Here is a 19,342-nt window from a genome sequence, read left to right on the forward strand (position 1 = left end):
GTATATTTATTTCCAGTGAAATAAATTCATGCCATGTTTTTTATAACAAATCAGAAGAATGGAAATATGTCTTGTAATGAATGGTACAGACTAGCACAGGGGTTCTCAAACTTTTTCCATCGCGGTGCCCCGTTACTTTAATCAATGCTTGGCCGCGGCTCCCCAGAGCAGTTTAACAAAGATTCTCTTTGAAAAAACTTCGGGATGCTCTGCGGTGCCCCTGACAAAGGTTGGTGACACACAGTTTGAGAACCCTCTGGACTTCCCTCTGGTTCTTGGATTTTTCCCCTCGTAATTTGATCAGAGGGCCTTCGGGTAAGTAGGCAAACCTCAGGACGCCATAGTTCATATTAGAAAGTATCATAAGCGCTCGGATAAGTGCCAATTGAATAACACTAGATAATCTTTTAAGACTCAACGTTTCGTGGAGTCTGTTTTTCTGAAATAGTATATGTATGTATCTTCAGTTACTTTTAAACTTTCCTCATAATACATAGACACTTCCAGGCCCAGTCCAAGTGCTTCAAGTGCAAAAGGGACTTCATGAAGATGAGATCCAGTTAAAATTTTCGAGAGTGAACTGTTAGGCAGGCATTTCTGAACTGATAGAGAGCCTTAGAAAAGTCCCTTTGATGGTCGTAAGACGGCCCTGCGTAGACCACCCATGTGTTGGAAATAAAGAAACAAATAACGTCCGGAATTCTGATTTAAAAAGCGATGAGTATACACATAGTGCATTTTTATTATTTTATTTATGAAATATTCTTTTCTTTTTCTTCTATTCCTTTTTTGAGGAACGTCTCAACACGTTGGAGTATTGATGCATGCTCATTCAGTTCTTTGTAGTGGGTTTTTTTTACATTAGGCCAAGGGGTTCTCAAATTGTGCACCGCGACACCCTTGTGCGCCTCCAATCTTCATTAGGGGCACCACGGAGCGGTGACCCTGACAAAGGTTTTTCGAAGATATTTTTTGTTAAACAGCTCTAGGGAGCAGGCGGAGCTCGTGGATAAGCATTGAATAGGGGAAAAGGGCATCTCGGGTGGAAAAATTTCGAGAACCCCTGCGTCAGGCTATTCTGGGCAGTCACAGATAAATGATGACGAAGTCGGGGGGAGGGCCACGGGTGAGAAAAGTTTAAAAAATAATGGGATTAATTGGAGGGGATATATATGTCATGAGTTAACAAACACACCGGCTGTTTTTGCAGGGAATAATTTTGCCGATTCAGCACACTGCTGTATATGCATACTGATGAAACAAACAGTGATTCTTGCAAACAAGAAACTACACCATGAAAAAAGGCAATGCTTCTGAAAAAGTCACATTTTAACATAAAACTATGTACTATCACCGTATATAATATAGTACAATATATTGTCGTACAAATAAAGAAGACTAATTTGCTCTACATATCAGAGCGCTATTGGCCCAAGATTATAAGTTTTTTATTTACCCATTTTTAAGAAAAACTCTTCCAGAACCCCCTTTTGTGCTCCAAAATCTTGGGTTTTTTAAGGCTCAAAAGCTCATAGCTGTTTTCCACCTTTTCTCAGTCTTTGACACTGCCCTATACACAAGCTAGTAGCTCTTGCCAAGGCAGATAACATGGCATTTTTAGGCGTTATGAATCTAGCTAAGTTCCCCATTCATAAAGTAGTATTTCTAGTCTAGAAATTCTAGAAACTCAAGATCTACCTAAGGCGCCCAAAGAAAAGGCGATACTTCTTGAAGCTTGAATCTTAGCCATTACTTCATAAATTCAGTGGTCTGTCCAATATACGTTCCCGTGTCTAATTTCTTCATAAGGCGCCTTAGTCAATGCTCTTGGTGGCCCTTCAAAACAGAATGAACATTTCGTGAACGTCATATCCTCATACCTATGAAAGGTATTTCTAGGAGCTCTACCGAGAACGACCAATAGCAAGAGAAAAAAGAAGTGGGCAAGATTCTGCCCTTTAATAATGGTGGGGAACAGAGGCAGATCTGAACATGCTTCCATATGAAGAGCTTGAGAGCAATTGCCAAAAATGGTAATGAAAACCGCCACTTTTTTTTCCTTCTCTTAAGGATTAGCACAAACCCAATCACTGTGAAACTGTAAGAGGCGCAAATATAAATGTAGATTTTTTTTTCCTTACCCATCATTTTAGTCAATGAAGGTAGAAAATGAAAAAGTCAGTATTTTTCAAGTTTTTTTAAAGATCAAAAGTCATTTAGAAAAATAGGCACCAATGTAGGCAAAATTTTGATTGGGGGAGCAATCTCTCCCTCTGCTCCCCTCTGGCTACGCCACTGCTTGACTGCAGTGCTTATGGTCTCTATCTTGTCATTTACAGCGGCAGTAAAGGTGCTGATGGCAGCCATAGATTTGTTCATCTCTTCCACAAAGCACAATTTCATCTGTCGCATCACAGACATTACCTGCTTCAGCTGTTCTCGCATTTTTTACATGCCCATCATTCTCGTCTTCACCATTTAAGTCCTTGAATTATCCACCTCTGACACCAAATTGTTCCGGATAATATCTCACACAAGTCCTTGAAATGAGCAGAGAATGAAGCAATTTGCAGGACCTCACAGATTTATTCTAGAACAGCTATATTTACAGGTATTTACAAGCAGATATCGCAACTTATAAATAACATCTCACCTCCAGACTTTTATTTCAACAACTGGGTTAATTTTTATAGACACAGAGAATTTTCTGCTATAGTTCTGGTTCGGTGCTGTCCTGTCAAAGAAGCCTTCCAGAATGTTCCAGACCAATCGCATGATTTCTTATCTTTTCCTCATCGCTTTGTTAACTTAAGGGGTTTTCAACAAATTGCGCTAAACGTAATTTTCGTAACAATATAGAGTATGCCGAGAGTTGATCAAACTCTGTTTTAGCCGACTGCTGTTGGTCTACTTTCCAATTCAAAATGTCAACAGGACAGAAAAGATTGTGCTTTATAGCAGGGCTGCCTTAAGAGCATCATGGGCCCCCGGGCCAGTTGGTTTTTCTGAGGCCCTACCTGGTAAATTCTAGGAAATTTTAATCAGATCTCATTTTTATGAGGCCCCTCTACTCTTGAGGCCCCTGGGTCGTGCCCGGGTGAGCCCATGCGTTAAGACAGCACTGCTTTATAGTGGATGAAAAAAAAAATATTTTGAAAGAAATTAATGAGTGAACTCTCACAAAGACAGAAATTGCCAAAAAGTATGAGATTCAAAAAATTGTATCGAGTCCTGTAATAAAAGATAATTTCTACAGCAAGTAGTTCCAGTGGCATTCCACCATCCTGAAAATATTTCAGAGAAGCGAAATTTGCATGAAATGTTGTTATCCTACAACAATTCAATGGAATCTTATATTTACCAAAATGTTGTAATGAAGCAAACAAAAATAATTGATTTTTATGGAAATCATCAATAAAGGTATGAATGACTAACTCGTTTTCTATTTCCCACATTTTTTTCATCTCCCATTTACAAACTAATAATCAAGTTCATACAGGTTCGTAAAAACGAGCATCGACTGTAGTTCCTATAAGCCTAGTGCATCAGTAGTTTTGTATACTATATTTTTCTAAATTACTTGTTTATCGATAACTATTTATTTTATTTAAAAGAATCTCGTAATCTAAATTTTTAAACTCTTGTTTTTAACTCCAAAAATGTTTTAAATAACTGTTTTACCTATCAATGAAGTGTTAAAAATATAATTTATAGCAATATATTGGGAAAATATACATGGAAATGCATTAGAAAATATTCTTACAGCAAATTTTGAATTCAAAATGTATCAGTTATTCTTTTCCAAAATAATTTCCACACACTTGAATGTGCAATTTTCTAAAATAAACAAATTTTCAAAAAAACAAAACAAAAAAAAAACAGGCCGGAATTATTAGTGTTTCACACTTCACTGCACTCTTTTTTTTTTAAATTGAAAAACTTGATAACTCCACATAATCTGCATCGGTTTAAAATAAATTTTTAATGGAAATCAAAAAAATTTCACAGTAGAACCTTGATTAACCAAGCTTCTATCAACTGAAGACACTGGCTCTGAAATAAATCTAGCTGCATGTTTTAGATCTGTAGGTGCTCAGCTTGAGCTTTATGCTGGAGGTTTAAATTTATTAATTACTTCTAGAGGTGCTCAGCCCCATGCTTCAAAATACTGAGGGTGCTCAAACATCCAAAGCACCTGCCACTCTGATTCTGCTGGGCATAATCTTTTATTTTTTCACATTTTTTGGGGACATCTCTGTTAACCAAGAATCTCAAGAATCATTTCTCCCAGTTAATCCAGGTTCTACCATATATCTCATTGAGAAGCATATCCTAAAACAATTGTAAGATCATTCTAAATTATCTAATTCATTTACATTTATCTTTCAAATTAAAAAAAAAAACAATCCATTTACATTCTTTGAAGATAAATAGGGGTTAGTACAGGAAATTTAAATGTTATGTGCATGAATTTTACACAAGTACTTTGATGCAATATTTTAAGAAAATCTATTGAAGCAATTTCTGCTTTATAAGAATCAAAGTTTGAGTACCAAGTTGGTGTTTCTGTACTGTGATGATATGCAAGATACAAATCGTGCCCAAAATTACAACCAAGTTGATTACACAGGTTCCATCATGATAATAACTATTCATATTATGGGAAAAAATTAGATAGCATAAATTTGAAGGGTGTCTCAAACTCTAAGAAAAGGTAGAGAACATCAATATGAGAGAACTATATTCACATGGCAAAGCATGATCAAAAATAGATTCACAAGAGATGGAACAGATACAATATCACAGCAAGAACGCAATATTGGAAGCGGTGTAAAGCATGGATTTAGATGAAACTTTATGGTACATAACTGGTAGACACAAAATACTGTTTTACAAGAGGTGTTAAAAGTTCCAAACATTTGCAGTGATGCATGTATGACACTGATGGTGCACAGAACATTTACAAAGATACCTAAAATTTCACTGATGTTAGTAGCAGCCATGGTAATTCTTAAAACAAGGTCTATATCAGAAGCAATTGGAGCTTTGCGCTTGATATTTCTAGAGGTACCCTCCTCCCTCTGAGTTCCAATGCAAATGTGCAAATATTTGGTTATGCAGTAAAGTTTTTGTTGGTACCTTTTCTGATATATCTCTACAGTGGCTTGCTCATCATTGTTAGCTAACAAATACACAAAGTGCATGTCTCCTAATTCAGCATTTATAAAACACAGCATGTTTTCTGTATGACATTACAAGATTTCATTGAAGCTTGTGATGTCATACTGAGGTGTCTCAGAAATGCTAGGTGCATACACAACACCACTTTAAGTCATGCTTCTTTGTGTATATATGGCTCATATCTATGTTCTCTTCCTCCTATCAAGGTTTTTTGCATAAAGTTTTCAGACACTCTCTGTTGCTACGTTATTATGTACCTTCTGAATGAATGTACAAGATAAATGATAATCACTGATTGAAATAATTAATATTTTTATCAATAAAATTACTGTTAAGAATGTATCATCAATGTAGGAAATTTTCTAACACAATTAAAATATCTTTTCTATGGACATTTATACACATAGTAGACTTGGAATGAATATTTAAATTAACCCTTTATATCCTGATGATACTTTAAAGTAACAGGTTAGATAATTTGTTTTGAACTGTTTCAAAAACATTGGGTTTTTGTATTTAATTAGAATTAAAGTTACCTACCAAATAATTTACATGATAACTATTATTATTATTATATTATTACATTTATACTTTTAATTTATTATAAATTTTCTTCTTATTCTACTTTTTACAATGTCAGATATAAAGGGTTAACTGATTGCGTAAAGCAAAAAAAAATTTTATATTTATTCAAATGATTTAAAAAAATAAAACTATATATGAAGAGGTTTTGTTCATTTTAATAAGTATGTGGCAGCGCACAGATATGTTTATTGATCTATTTGTATTGATGATATCTTTAAAGTCATGTTGTGGCAATCAGCTTCTGCTTTATATAAGCTGGCACCTCACTCTCCACAATGTGAGCTGCATCATATGCATATGCATATACATACTTTTTGCACATCCTATTGTCACTTCTCGCCCTTTTTCTCATATTTCTTTCCAGTCCACTGGCTAACACAACGCACGGCAGCAGAAACGCTCCTGATGACACATTTGCTGGCTTACACCTAGCCTATGAAGTGAAAAAATTGATGTATGCTCTTCTTTCTACTGAACATGCTATTTGTTGAAAATTTTTGCTCGATTTTCTTCTAATATTTTCTCACTGTTGCAAAAATTTTTTTTATCCTCATATATGAATTTATATCTCAAATTGGTAGATGTGCATTTGTTTTCTTTTTTGTGGCCTCGCACTCTTAGTATAGACATCCTTTAACTCCTTCAGTGGTGTGCCCAAAAATCTTCTGGGGCTTTCTGATTGAGTAAAACAAAATCTGCCACTGAAGGGGTTAAACCAAATGGTAATTAAATGAAAGTTTTTTACCAAATGCATGTTAGTTCATATAATGAAATGCGAATTCAACTGCAGTTTATAGTATCTTGCATGGTGTAGAATAGTCAATGATATTGTTTTATGTATGAAGTATTTATCACTTACGAAATGTGTTAAGAAGTTGTTTTGTTTTTCTTACTTTAAAGTATGTTTGAAGTCACAAAATAGACATAAAATCAAAAAAAAATCTTAACTCTGCAAAATTCTTCCAGGACACATTTATTAACATATTCCCGTTCTTGGTAGCTTCAAGATACTTGAATCGTAAATTCATATATATATTTATTTGTAACAAAAATTCATTTTTGGAATGTTTACAGCAGTTACAGAATTGAGAGTCTTATTTGAGTAGAGAGAATATAAAAAAATCCATTCCCCAACCTCAATCTCCTTAACTGATAATGCATCATAAAATTTATTACTCATTTTTATTTATTTGAACTAGTTTTCTTGATTTTTTCTTTAAATGTTATTCTTTCCCCATTCTTACACCACTTTCAGTAGCTTAATATCTTGCCAAGAAACACCCTTTAGTAGTAAACTTCATTTTTGGAAATTGTTATTAGAGTGGCTTTTTTTAGGTAATATCATAACATTAACAACCCTTTATCATTTTCATTAATATTTTTATACATGCAAGCTTTCACTTTTTTATATTTAACTTTAAATTTTTTTTGATTTTAATGCAACTGCAGAGAGAGTCAAACCTCGTTAGTAAGTCACTCTTGTGAGACCAAAAATATGACCTCATAAACGAAGTAAGCTATGGCCTTGCTTATTCCTATGTTTATGGAAACCAAAGTATTGTCGTCTTGTATGGCAATTTAATTCTTTGGAATATTATTAAATGAAAATCAAATATTCTTTATGAGTTCAAAAAAAAAAATTGCTCATTTTTCTCTGAAAAAAACACTGGCGAGTTTTTTTTTCGTGTGTGTGTGTGTAATTGATAGTTGAAGAAGCAATCCTTTTCTCCAAAGAAGATCGAAATTAGAAGTTGTGCTTTCCAGTCCCAATAAAAATTTTCTTAATAGTTCGATTTTTCATATTCCTCTACTATAACACCTCTTTGCCTTTAAAGGTGAACAACCTTTTTTTAAATTTGAGGAACATTCTGACAGCAGGGTGAACACAGAGTTACAGATGCCTGACAATCATCCAGCTAAGATTTTTTAACGTCAAAAGCCGACAAAAATATCAAGTGGCTTAAAACTTTTCTTTATCTCTAAAAAAACAAAACAAAAAAACTGGCGAATTTCTGCCATAGATACTTTTTTCAGCAAAAGTTGACCAAGAACTGCAACTCGCCAAGAAAAAAAAATTCCCTCTGAACTATTTCCAAATAAGAAATCACCCAATGTTGAAAGAATTTGTCAACAAGCTCGCAGTGAAAGGGGAGGGGGATGAGGAAATGGAAGCTTCAGTGGCTTCTGCTTGAATTGTTAGGTAGATTTTTGACTCGGTAAGAGTGAACGTTGGACTTATAGTGTATATTATACGAAGAGTTTCCGATTTGAATGATAATTTTCGAAACGGTTCTTTCACAAAAGTGACTCATTAAGTGGAGTGGGTGACATATTATCTGAAGTTTATTAACATTAGAACCCCATAGGTGACAATTGGGATTTCTAAAAAGTGACCTGGTAAGCGGAGTGATGCGCTAACAAGGTTTGACTGTATTATACACATCATGTCATTTAGAAAGATAAGTATAAATGCCCTAATTTTAGATTTTAGTAAAAAAATATGAAATCTGAAGTTTCAAATGGCCTAAATCATTAGAGATGATCTAAACCTTGTAATTGAGCCAGAAAAGAAATTGCTGGCTGTTATGTTGGTTGTAAAAGCTCTAAATTATCACCTAATTACCATTAAATATACATCAACAAATATGTAATTATCATTAAACATATGAATTATGATCAGTATATTTTACACAAATATGATCAAGAAGTTCTTTATACTGAAATTAAGCGAGAAGTTGATTTAAACTCAGAAACAACTAAAGTTGAATAAGCACACAATAAAATAATTAAAAATAGATAATTGATGAGAATTAAAATTTTTTTGCTAGGGATTCTTCAATAGCCAGACAGAGTATACAGCAAAGAACAATTCGGTCCATATGCCCGGCCAGCTAAAGAATAGCACGGTTACATAATGAGAGCCAGCAATTGCTATTTTGTGAAAAACAATGAGCTTAGCAGTGTATACATTGTATATAACTTGTGTTTTTTGTCAGAAAATTGTATAATTTACAACGCTCTTTTTTATTCTGCAAACCTTTTTGAGAAAAAAAATTATGATTCATTGTTTTATTAATAAATTAAAGGAGTCGTAAATTTTACAAGGGTTTGTCATATGAGTAACTCCAACAGATCATTATTATTTAAGGGTTTAATCACCAAAACCATAACCTTATCTAATTTATAAATCATTGTTTATAACTGATTACAAATTGCATAGCAACAGTCTCCTGACAATTGCAAATTGAAGGAAGAGCTGGCTCAACAGCATCAAGCGAAATTATATGCGTGGACCCCTTTTACCTGGGTGGAAATACCAGCCTACCAATTTATACATCTCTCAAAAATCGTAGTACCAGATCAAAGATCAATCCCCCCCATGCATCCATGGGGCCCCCTTGCAAGTCATGCCAAAGTAGACCCATGCAATAAGAAGGCATTAACTTGAAATTATGAAAACCCTAACCCAAAAAAATTCAATTGTAACCATGGGTTTTTTTTAGTTAAAGCAAAAAAAATATCTTAATGCAATGCTGAGAGAATCACTTACTTCATTATATTATTGGTTAAATAGATAAAAGGTATCCAATAAATCCATATTACAATATAGTAAATTTGAAATTTTTATAAAAACATTATTTTTAGGGACATAAATATATATATTTAAAAAAGAATCATAAAAAATACGAAACAATCATACAAGAATAATGGAGAATTTGTAACATGAGCAAATATAATAATATATTATAATAATATAATATATAATAATATATAATAATATATAATAATATATAATAATATATAATAATATATAATAATATATAATAATATATAATAATATATAATATATAATAATATATAATAATATATAATAATATATAATATATAATTATATATAATATATAATACACTGCTCAAAACAATTAGGGGAGCACATGGTTTTAACAAAATTACGCAAAGATGTATACCGATAAGTAACATAAAATGAATCATCCATAATTTAAAGCCTAGCAGGAAACGGAAGAAGAAAACTTCATATGCAAATCAAAGTTCATGACGTCAAAAACCAGAAAAAGGAGATAAGGGCAGAAATCGGGATGTTGCAGAAACGTCTGTTTTACTGCCGTAACTGTGAAATTCGATTGCGCAGTATTTTTTTTGAGACAAGGTGACTTGAGGATGTCTCAAGAACGTGATTTACCGGAATCCATGGCATGGCGTGTTATAGGCAGACTAGAATCCGGGCAAACACAACGTAGTGTCACAGACGCTGTTGGAGTCGCCAGAAGTGTTGTTGCAAGGCTGTGGAATCGATTCCAAGAAACAGGAAATGTTAGACGTCGACAAGGGCAAGGTCGGCCACGCGCCACTACAGCAACTGATGACCGGTATATACGGTTAACAGCCCGTCGAAACAGAACAGAGAATGCTACGCTGCTGCAAAGACGGTTGCTCTTGGCAACAGGACGAAGGGTGTCCAGCCAAACAGTACGTAATCGGCTTCATGAGGGAGGGCTCTATGCACGTAGGCCAATGGTCTGCATTCCGTTGACCCCACGCCACCATGCGGCCCGAAGAAGATGGGCTGCTGAACATCGAGATTGGGAGCAACATGATTGGAGCTAAGTGCTGTTTACAGACGAGTCCCGATTCAGTATGGAGTGTGACACCCGACGTGTTCTGGTATGGAGGGACAGGGGCACTCGAAATAACCCCGCATTCGTTCATGAAAGGTCGCAATACAGACGAGCTGGTTGGATGGTATGGGGTGGAATCAGCATAGGCGGAAGTACGGACCTGCATATCATTCGGAATGGCACTTTGACGGCCCGAAGGTATGCAGACGAGATACTGCGACCTCATGTCATCCCTTACGCTAGAGCCATTGGAGATTCCTTTGTTTTCCAGGATGATAATGCCCGACCGCATAGAGCTCGTCTGGTGGAGAACATGCTTGAAGCTGAAACAATACAGCGTATGGAATGGCCAGCGTGCTCTCCTGACCTGAATCCAACGCATTGCTGCGCGACCAAGGCCGCCTGTTACTGTCCGAGACTTACAGATTGCACTTCTTGAGGAGTGGAACAGTATTCCCCAAAGTCTGATCGATAACCTCATCGCATCCATGGCAAACAGGTGTGCAGCAGTCTTAGCTGTTCGAGGAGACCACACGCCCTATTAAAACTCATGCATCATGTCTAAACAGTACTTTTTTTATCGTTTACATGTAACCAAATTGTTGCCCTAAATCATCTTTTCATGTTTTTTCCATATTTTCAAAGAATTAAAGTTTAATTCCAAATTTTTTTACGTCTTTTTTCTGTATTGCGCATTGATACGCGTGTACTATCCATTGTATGCCAATACGTGGCTGTCTCACACGGTTTTCTTCACTTTTTTGCTTGCTCCCCTATTTCTTTTGAGCAGTGTACTTCTCTTTTTTCTGGGCCCCCCTATTTTCTTCAGGAGCCCATGCGTTAAGACGGCACTCACTCACGGGACCGAAAATTTCCGCTGCTAACGAGGAGTGTCCGTTAATGGATGGTAGTTGCTCCCCTACTTGTTTTGAGTAGTGTATATAATATATAATAATATAATATATTCATAATATAACAATATCTGTGAAATATATATAATATAAAATGTAATACATTTTCATAAGTATCTTTTGAGTCCAAAAAAAATTGTTTGAATAATTTAAGTAAACTTTGGTTTATTTGAACATAATTAATTTGAATTTTGTATAATTCAAACTTTTACACATTCCCCTTGAGTTTTCTAATTTAATCTTAAAATTTCTTGTTTATTCCACATTTTTTTTTAAATATTTTTGATAAGTCAAAGTTGGAGAGAAAAAAAATCATGTTTTTAATATGAGCAAATGTAGGCTGTTGGGGAAAATCTACAAGCAGTCAGACCTTGCTTCTCTTGACCAATTTGTTCTATCTTCATTATCCAGTGTCACAGTCGCTGACATGAAGAAAACATCGGGGAGGCTGAAAGGCACCAGTCCTCCCGTATATACAGGACTCAAAAGGGGGAAGGGTGTGGTGCATTGTATATTCATTAATTATTAAGGGGCACACAAAATTTATTAGGAGGGGGGGCTCAAATAGCCTCAGCCCCTAGGTTCTGGGACCTATGTCCAATACTACTGGCTGCTGACCAATTTGTTAAACAGTAAATCTCTAAAGATAAAAGTTAAAAAAATCTGATGTATCTTAATTTAGGCCCACAAGTGGGTACCATCTCTTTTCAACTGTAACTTCTGGCTCAAACAGCCATGCTAAAATTCTGTTGGCTGAGCAACATGTAAGGAATTGTTGGGCCAATTCTGAAGGTAACCCTAGGTTTTATGATAACTTGTAATAAAAAATTAGCACTTTTTCCTTTAAAAACAGTATTCTTTGTATGCCAGAACCTAGTTTGCTTTTGGTGTTGGATTTATTGTTTAGCAGCTCAGTTCAAAAAAATTCAGGGTTTTAATGATCAGAAACCAAAAAAAACTCCATGATCTAAATTAGTAAAAAGATTATTCATACTCTATTAGTCCACCAAAAGGTTTTGGATGACTAGTGATCAATTTCAGAAACTACTGTCCATATAGAAAGAATTGAGAATACTACAGTAGACTCTCGATAATCCGACCATGTGCTAATATGGCCCATCTATAGTAATCCAGTGTTTTTAGGCAGATTTTCTTCAAGCATGGAAGAGGGAAACATGTCACTGCATGTCGCTGTGCAGAAGTTTATATCATTTATAAATAATTTAATAGCATTTATAAATAGGTGTTTTCAATTAGCTTCCAATAATCTGGCAATTTCAGTAATTGGACACACTCTGGTTTGATATGTGCTGGATTAGTGAGAGCCTACTGTAATATGTAAATTTTTTTTGATAATTTAATGGCTATTTTATCATTTTTCAGCTACAATGCATAGAAATTGTACATCAATTGATATGAATTCTGTTGTTCAACCTTTGAAAATAGATTTCTTCAGAACAGTTTCTTCTAACAAATTTAGATAAAAATAAATTTCTCTTAACATCATACAAATGATAAGCAAAATTTGAAAACATTTTTGCTACTGATGACATCAGTAACTGTTTTGTAAATCAGGCTTGCAGCATGGTTAAGATATTCTACAGTGATGCCAATACCAGAACATCAGACTAAACAGCAGCTAAGATAAATTATTAATCCTATGTGAATATTAATGATTTTGTTGCAATTTGTAGTCATTTTACAGATCCAGAATAAGTTAATTGGATAATTCAAATTTTAGATAATTTGAACTTTTTTTGCTGTTCTCTTGAGCCTCAGATTACTGAGTTTGACTGTATACTTTTAAAAAAAAATCATTTTAATGCCATCTTTGTTATATAATCTTAAAAATATTTATGGGTATGTTAGTGCAAGTGATTACTAGAAATATATGTCTATCAAGTTACTAAATTCAATTGGTGACATAATTTTGGCCAAAATAACAAGGTCAAAGAGCAAGAAATATAAACATTTCAAAATAATTGGGAGTATACATTGAACATTGGAGGACCAGACTCACCCTGCTTCAATGTCAGAGAAACATCAAAGCATTTCTGAAGGATGGGTGCATCCAAAAATTTTATCAAATAACAAAAGGGGCATGGCTGCCTCTGACGAAGGCAAAAAAATATATGAAGTTGGTAGTTGATGTAATGGAAATTTGGAGCATATAATATCACATGTATTTTCACATGTTTTTCTTGAAAAGTTTTGGAAAAATAATACATTATAGGAAAAAGATAATTAAAGATTGGGTCACTATCTAGGGCACAGTTTCCCAAACTTTTCATTCCATCACCCCCTTCTTCAGAAATTTTTATTTCTTATCGCCCCCTAACTCAAGTGAGCAAATAGGATTCTATATTAAATCCATAGATTCCATCGCTCACCAGGGGGCGATATTGCCCACTTCGGGAAACACTGATCTAGGGCATTATTAAAGGCCAGAAATAACTGCCCACCATAGCTGTGAAAATATTGAAAACATTGGGGGGGGGGGAATCTGGGCAGATTTATCACAGTTTAAATTAGTTAAAAACCTACCATAAAAGCATGCAAGTTTACTGTAACAGAGCAGAAAATCTTTTCAGAGCATACAAAAATTATTCAAAAAATTTATCTTTTATTAATTGTCATTGAATGAGGTATTGAATGAAAATAGATTTTTACAGAATTGTTAATAGATAAAGAAATACTTTTTCATTTCTGATAGAAAATTTTAAAAAAAACTGTTGTAGTTATATGAGAGTTAAAAAGCAGCAGGTAGTTCTTTTTTCTTTTAGCATAGAATAGACCTTTTCAGCATCATTACTGCTGCACATGAAGTGGCTTTAACATGTGAACGTGAAAGCATTAAAGAACTAATAAGTCATTGTAGAAGAATATAGATGTTTATCCTTTTGAATTTAATTCGTGTTGAGCATCCCTGCTTGTTACATAGTCCTATGGCCTTCTGTCTTATCCCATTTAAATTTCATCATTGTTCTCTTCAAATAAGTGGTAACTATTTTTATGTTTTTGTTTACTTTTAAATTAGAGCAGGATTTCAACAAGATGAATCTAACAGTACCACTAATTACATATGCTGAGATAGACTTTAAAATTGTGTCAGACAAGATTTTAAGATATTTAACATATTACTAAAGATTTAGCTTGTTCTTAGCAAGACAAATCTATCCTCTAAAACTATGCCTGGCTTAACTGTGGCTACACTTTTAAATACTATAACCAATGGAAATAATCAACAAATACCAGTTTTAAATCCTGAAATATTTTTTGACAAACAATGAATGTCATTGCCAATAGAATAGACCATTTAAAATCTACCATAAGATCTCACTGAGCTGGGTCTTCATTGAAACTAGCCCGACACTTTTGCATAAGTTACTCAATGGATGAAACTATAGCACGTCTGACCAAATCAGATGCTTTGGTTGAAATGAAAAATTAAAACAAATATAGAATAGTTTTGCTTTTAATATTTTATGGCTTAGCATTCATGTGCTACTCATAAGCAAAACACACACATACTTTAATTATACACACCAAGAGGAGCATTTCTTATATCCAAACTGTGCTACCCATCTTTGCTCATTTGCTCATTACAGGAATGCATGACATTTGGTCTTATCTCATTACATTCTTTTATCTTTGTGCTCTTTGAATAAGCCATTGCGTTTGCTATATGTTTATTGGTTTCAAAATTACAGTGTGATATTAAATTAGAACTGTTTTTCACTCTTGGATTTTGGCTTGAGGAAGCCAGCCATACTGCAATAGATATGAAATGTGAGGTGTATTCTATTTCAGTTCTATTCATGATACATATCATAATCTTATGAGGAGCTAGAAAAACTGGAAAAATAGAAACCCTGTGTATTGCAAAGATCTCACACAAGTTATTGGATACATTGTTAAGCAGGGCCGCAACTAGATGCTTGGTCAGCTGGGGCAAGCATGCATTTTGGGGGTCCCTTGTAATGTTGAAGGAGAAGTTAAAGAATGAAATTTGTGTCCTCTAGTCCAGGCACCAAGGGTACCAGACCTTCATATCCCCCCCCCTCCCAGTTGTGACTCTGCTGTTAATTAAATGTCAGAGTTTTCAAATTCCACTCGCTAACAAAAAATAATTAGAAAAAATTAACAAAACTCATTACTAAGTCAAATGAATGTTGAACAACAATAGGTTATAAAGAAATAACATGAAAAAATGTCCATTACCATACTCCAAATGTTATAGCAAGATTGAATAAAAGCATTTCTTCTTTTGTTACAACTTTTTTTGTAATGGAATAATTTAATGACTTCACTAAAAATTATGTGAGCCAATGTTTACTGGAATGTTAATATTTGATATTTTCTTATTTTTAAAAACTCTCTTGGACCCATTGGCGTAACCCCCCCCCCCTTAAGCCAAGATTATAGTGTTATTTTACAGGAAAAACTTAACTCCTCCCCCCCCCCCTGAAAAAATTCTGCGTACGCCTATGCTTGGACCAAGTAGTTGTAATGACAATTTATCGCTGAACACCAGAATAATTAGTATATGGCTTGCAAGGAAGAATTTTTTTTTAATTTCATTCATTAATGACAACCAACATTTTTAAATTTTTTTTTCTGTGTGATTTTTAGGACTCTCGAGGAAAAAAAATAAATTTATAGAACTTTATACATTATTATTATAGTTGTGAAAAAACTCACTTGTAATTTTACCAAAGTTACGGCTGATGTCCATGTTAACTTAAATTTATTGCAGTCCCAAGACAAGACATTGAAAGAATATGGTGACTCACTCATTATATCATGCATGTCAGGAGATGAAGAAAAAGTTGTATAACTGATAATTTTATCGATGTTCTAATTTTAGTTAAATTTGTTACAGTGGTTAGGCCCAGAACTGGGGAGGAGGGAAATTGCCTCGAGCGGGAATCTGGAGAGGGTGGAAACTTGTGAGAAACAAAAAATCCTGTTACAAAGAAAGGAATGACAAAATTAAATTTGCTCAGAATATGCATTATAAAAAAATGCAGTGTAAACAAGGCTACTGTACAAAAGAAATAATATAAATCATAGATATGAGTATTGAAAAGACTTAGCAATGGATTGAGATAGGAATAATTAAGCCTGTCATTCAAAATATCAAAAAATAGTATGTAACTAGTTGGAACGTATCCAGAAAATCATAATTTGTCTTTCTGATTTTTTTTCAAGATTAAATATATATTATGTATTTAACATTGAGTAAGGCATAGTTGTCATAAAAATTAACATATTGAAGAAATTGAAAGCAAAAAAAATTCGGAATGAATATGAAATTAAAACACACATCTGTCTATTACGTGTGAATATTTAACCAAAGGAATCATCAATTATAAATATTTTTTAGGCCAACAAGCAGGCCAGGTGGAACTAATGGGTCAAGTAAACAAGAAAGGCCACTATCTGTAGGGCTGGCTGATGATCAAGCAAAAGACTTTGATTTTGAAAAGACAGAAATGAAATACGATTCAACAGGCATGTTTCATTGGTGCCCAGCGAAATCTCTGGAAGATTGTATTTTAGTGAGTACTAACTAAAGTTTATTTCCATTACATTTTTAAAATAAAATGGTTATAAGTAAATTGTATTACAGTTTCTTTTAGTTCATTAAAACAGCTAAAATAGAGGACATAAAACACAGGAAAAATTTTAAGAGTGATTTTATTTTTAGGTGATAAAGTACAGTTGATTAACCTCAATTAATAGTCTTCTCTGAAATGACAGTTTTTGCTGTTCTGAAATTTAAATTTTTAAAAATTGTGAGAGTTTTGTCAGTTTAGCTATATTCAAAACTAATCTTATTTAAATCTATAGAAATATTATAATCATTAGAGTAATGAATTTCGCTCAACAGTTCATTATTTCTCATTTAGTTTAAAGGTGAATATTGTTTCTTCAAATTTTCTCTTTGGCAATAAAAGATTAACTTTTCATTCTAATACAGCAAAACTTACTTTATCCAAAGAAATACTCCACATCCTTAAAGAAAAAATATTCTTTCATTTGCTATACTGAATCGTTATTTTCTGCCTTGTGTCTCAAAGTATTTTCTTTGAAAATCTGTTTTTCAAAAGTCAGTTTGGAGTGATAGTGAATGGAAACTGTTTAAAAATGAATTAGCTAAGTATGCACTTTTTTAATTTAATTTGTTTTGTTGAAAAAATAATAATTTTATATTTACCATAAACAGAATATTCTGTAGGTAAGAAAAAGGGGTGAAGACATTCTTAGGGGATAGAGAAGAGAAGGAACTAAAAGAGTGATGAGTTAATTGATAAGTTGGTTTTAGATTTAAACTCTGTTGTATAAACAAAATTAGCCATTTTCAGATGCAAATAAGAGAATCAAAATCATCACAATTTCCCCCCCCCCCCCTCCAGCTGCTTGATGAAGTGCAGTGTGGATTAAACTTTTTTCCAGAACTTTCCATTTCACAAGAAATCTGGTTTCCTCCTAATATGAATAAAACTGAGAAGGAAGGCAAATCATGATAAAAGACATTTTAATTAGAATGACAACCCATCACGATGATTGATATTGTCACTCATAGGTATGCAATACTGATAAAGGAGAGGATACAAAGTGAAAGGGGAACTGGGGGATTCATGACATTAGTGTTTTAATTGCAGTTTTTTTTTTGTTCTGGTCTTTATTTCATTTTCTATGTAAAAACTCTATCCATCTTAATCACTATCTTAAACTCTTGATTTCGTTTGTTCCCATCAATTTTGAGATAGAGTTTGTACTATATCCCTAAAGATTTTTCTAAATCATTCTGTGAAGAATTTATATGTCACATGGGCAGCTCGAGCTCACCTGCTGCCCCAATTGACAACCCTGGAGAGAGGCTGAAAACACTTCACCTAAGATCTCAATTTTTTTAATTGTCCAAAGCTGTGCACCATCGTTTATCCAGCAAAATAGCTTGACTATACGTCCCGCTGTAAAGATACTGTCCAGAATTATTTTACCATTCTTAATTAGCAAGATAATTTTATTTGCATAAAAGCTTTTGTTGATGAGCCATCATATTTTTTCCCTTCTTTGGGATTGAATTTTTTAAATAATTCTTAAGAATAATTAATGCATTATTAATGCCAAAATACCTACTCCAAGATTCTCAGAGCCAGATTATGATGTTTGAACATCCTATATGCAAGGCTGGACTTAAAGGGTTTCAAAAAGTGCAGTTGCACAGGGGCACAAAATTTCAGGGGCCACAAATTATCCAAAAGAAACCCTTTCCTTTATCAACAGAGATGTTTGGAAATTTTTGATTGAAGTTTTTTCCCATGAAACTATTATTGATTGTGAAAGGAAGCTTTCAGTTTAAAGCCCTATAATATCATTTTTACTGGTATTAGGTATGGCATTAGCTTATTTCAAAGAGGAAGAGATGGTATGCATGTAGTCACATTCTTTACCCCTAAAAAAAGTCTGGCCTTTGTTTCTGCCATTAAAGATTAACAGGGATCTATGTTAACCAAGAAAAAAAACATGCTTAGGGCATAAACAAAAATGGACACAACAAAAAAATCTAGTAATTTTTCCCCTTGAAAACCTTTCCCTTTCATTAGTTACCATCTGGTTTAGAGGTATCAATATTATGCACAAAGTGAATGTTTGTAGTTTCGTCCGGTGGTGCTTCCACTATTGATGTTCCACAGTAGCCCCTGTAGCATGAACATCTCTAGATGATGAGTGTATTGGAGCGATAAAACTTTGACTGTTCTTCGGAGTGTTAATTGCATGCCTTCTTGGAAACCTCTGAACTGTCATGATGCTTTCATAGGGAGGTTTGAGAACTTCTTCAAAGTTTTCAGTCATAAACACCACCATCTGTATAATTCTCTCATACATTCCGGAAGACAGATATACAATGCATAAATTCTAAATTTTGACAATTCTTACAACTGAACTTCAAAAAAAAGAAGGTAAGACATCTCAATGTAGTCTTTTTTCTCAATCTAATTAGTCACTTAGTACGAA

The 19,342-nt window shown here is 33.8% G+C and overlaps 1 protein-coding gene across 4 annotated transcripts in view; it reads left to right on the forward strand.

Annotated features, from left to right (window-relative positions):
- The window catches only part of LOC149085212 (calcium-activated potassium channel slowpoke-like), a 268,638-nt gene that overhangs the window by 180,506 nt on the left and 68,790 nt on the right, over nucleotides 1–19,342 (forward strand). For 3 of the 4 annotated variants that reach the window (XM_089233074.1, XM_089233075.1, XM_089233077.1), the window contains 2 exons: nucleotides 6,131–6,220; nucleotides 16,701–16,875. In XM_089233074.1, the coding sequence (XP_089089200.1) occupies nucleotides 6,131–6,220; nucleotides 16,701–16,875 (265 nt within the window). The remainder of the gene's footprint in view (nucleotides 1–6,130; nucleotides 6,221–16,700; nucleotides 16,876–19,342) is intronic. The other variant, XM_089233076.1, reaches the window with a different exon arrangement.

Source organism: Pholcus phalangioides, unplaced genomic scaffold (genome assembly GCF_987345545.1).
Source record: "Pholcus phalangioides strain wild (caught in Gottingen) unplaced genomic scaffold, Ppha-v1.0 ptg000007l_1, whole genome shotgun sequence".
Lineage (NCBI taxonomy): Eukaryota > Metazoa > Arthropoda > Arachnida > Araneae > Pholcidae > Pholcus > Pholcus phalangioides.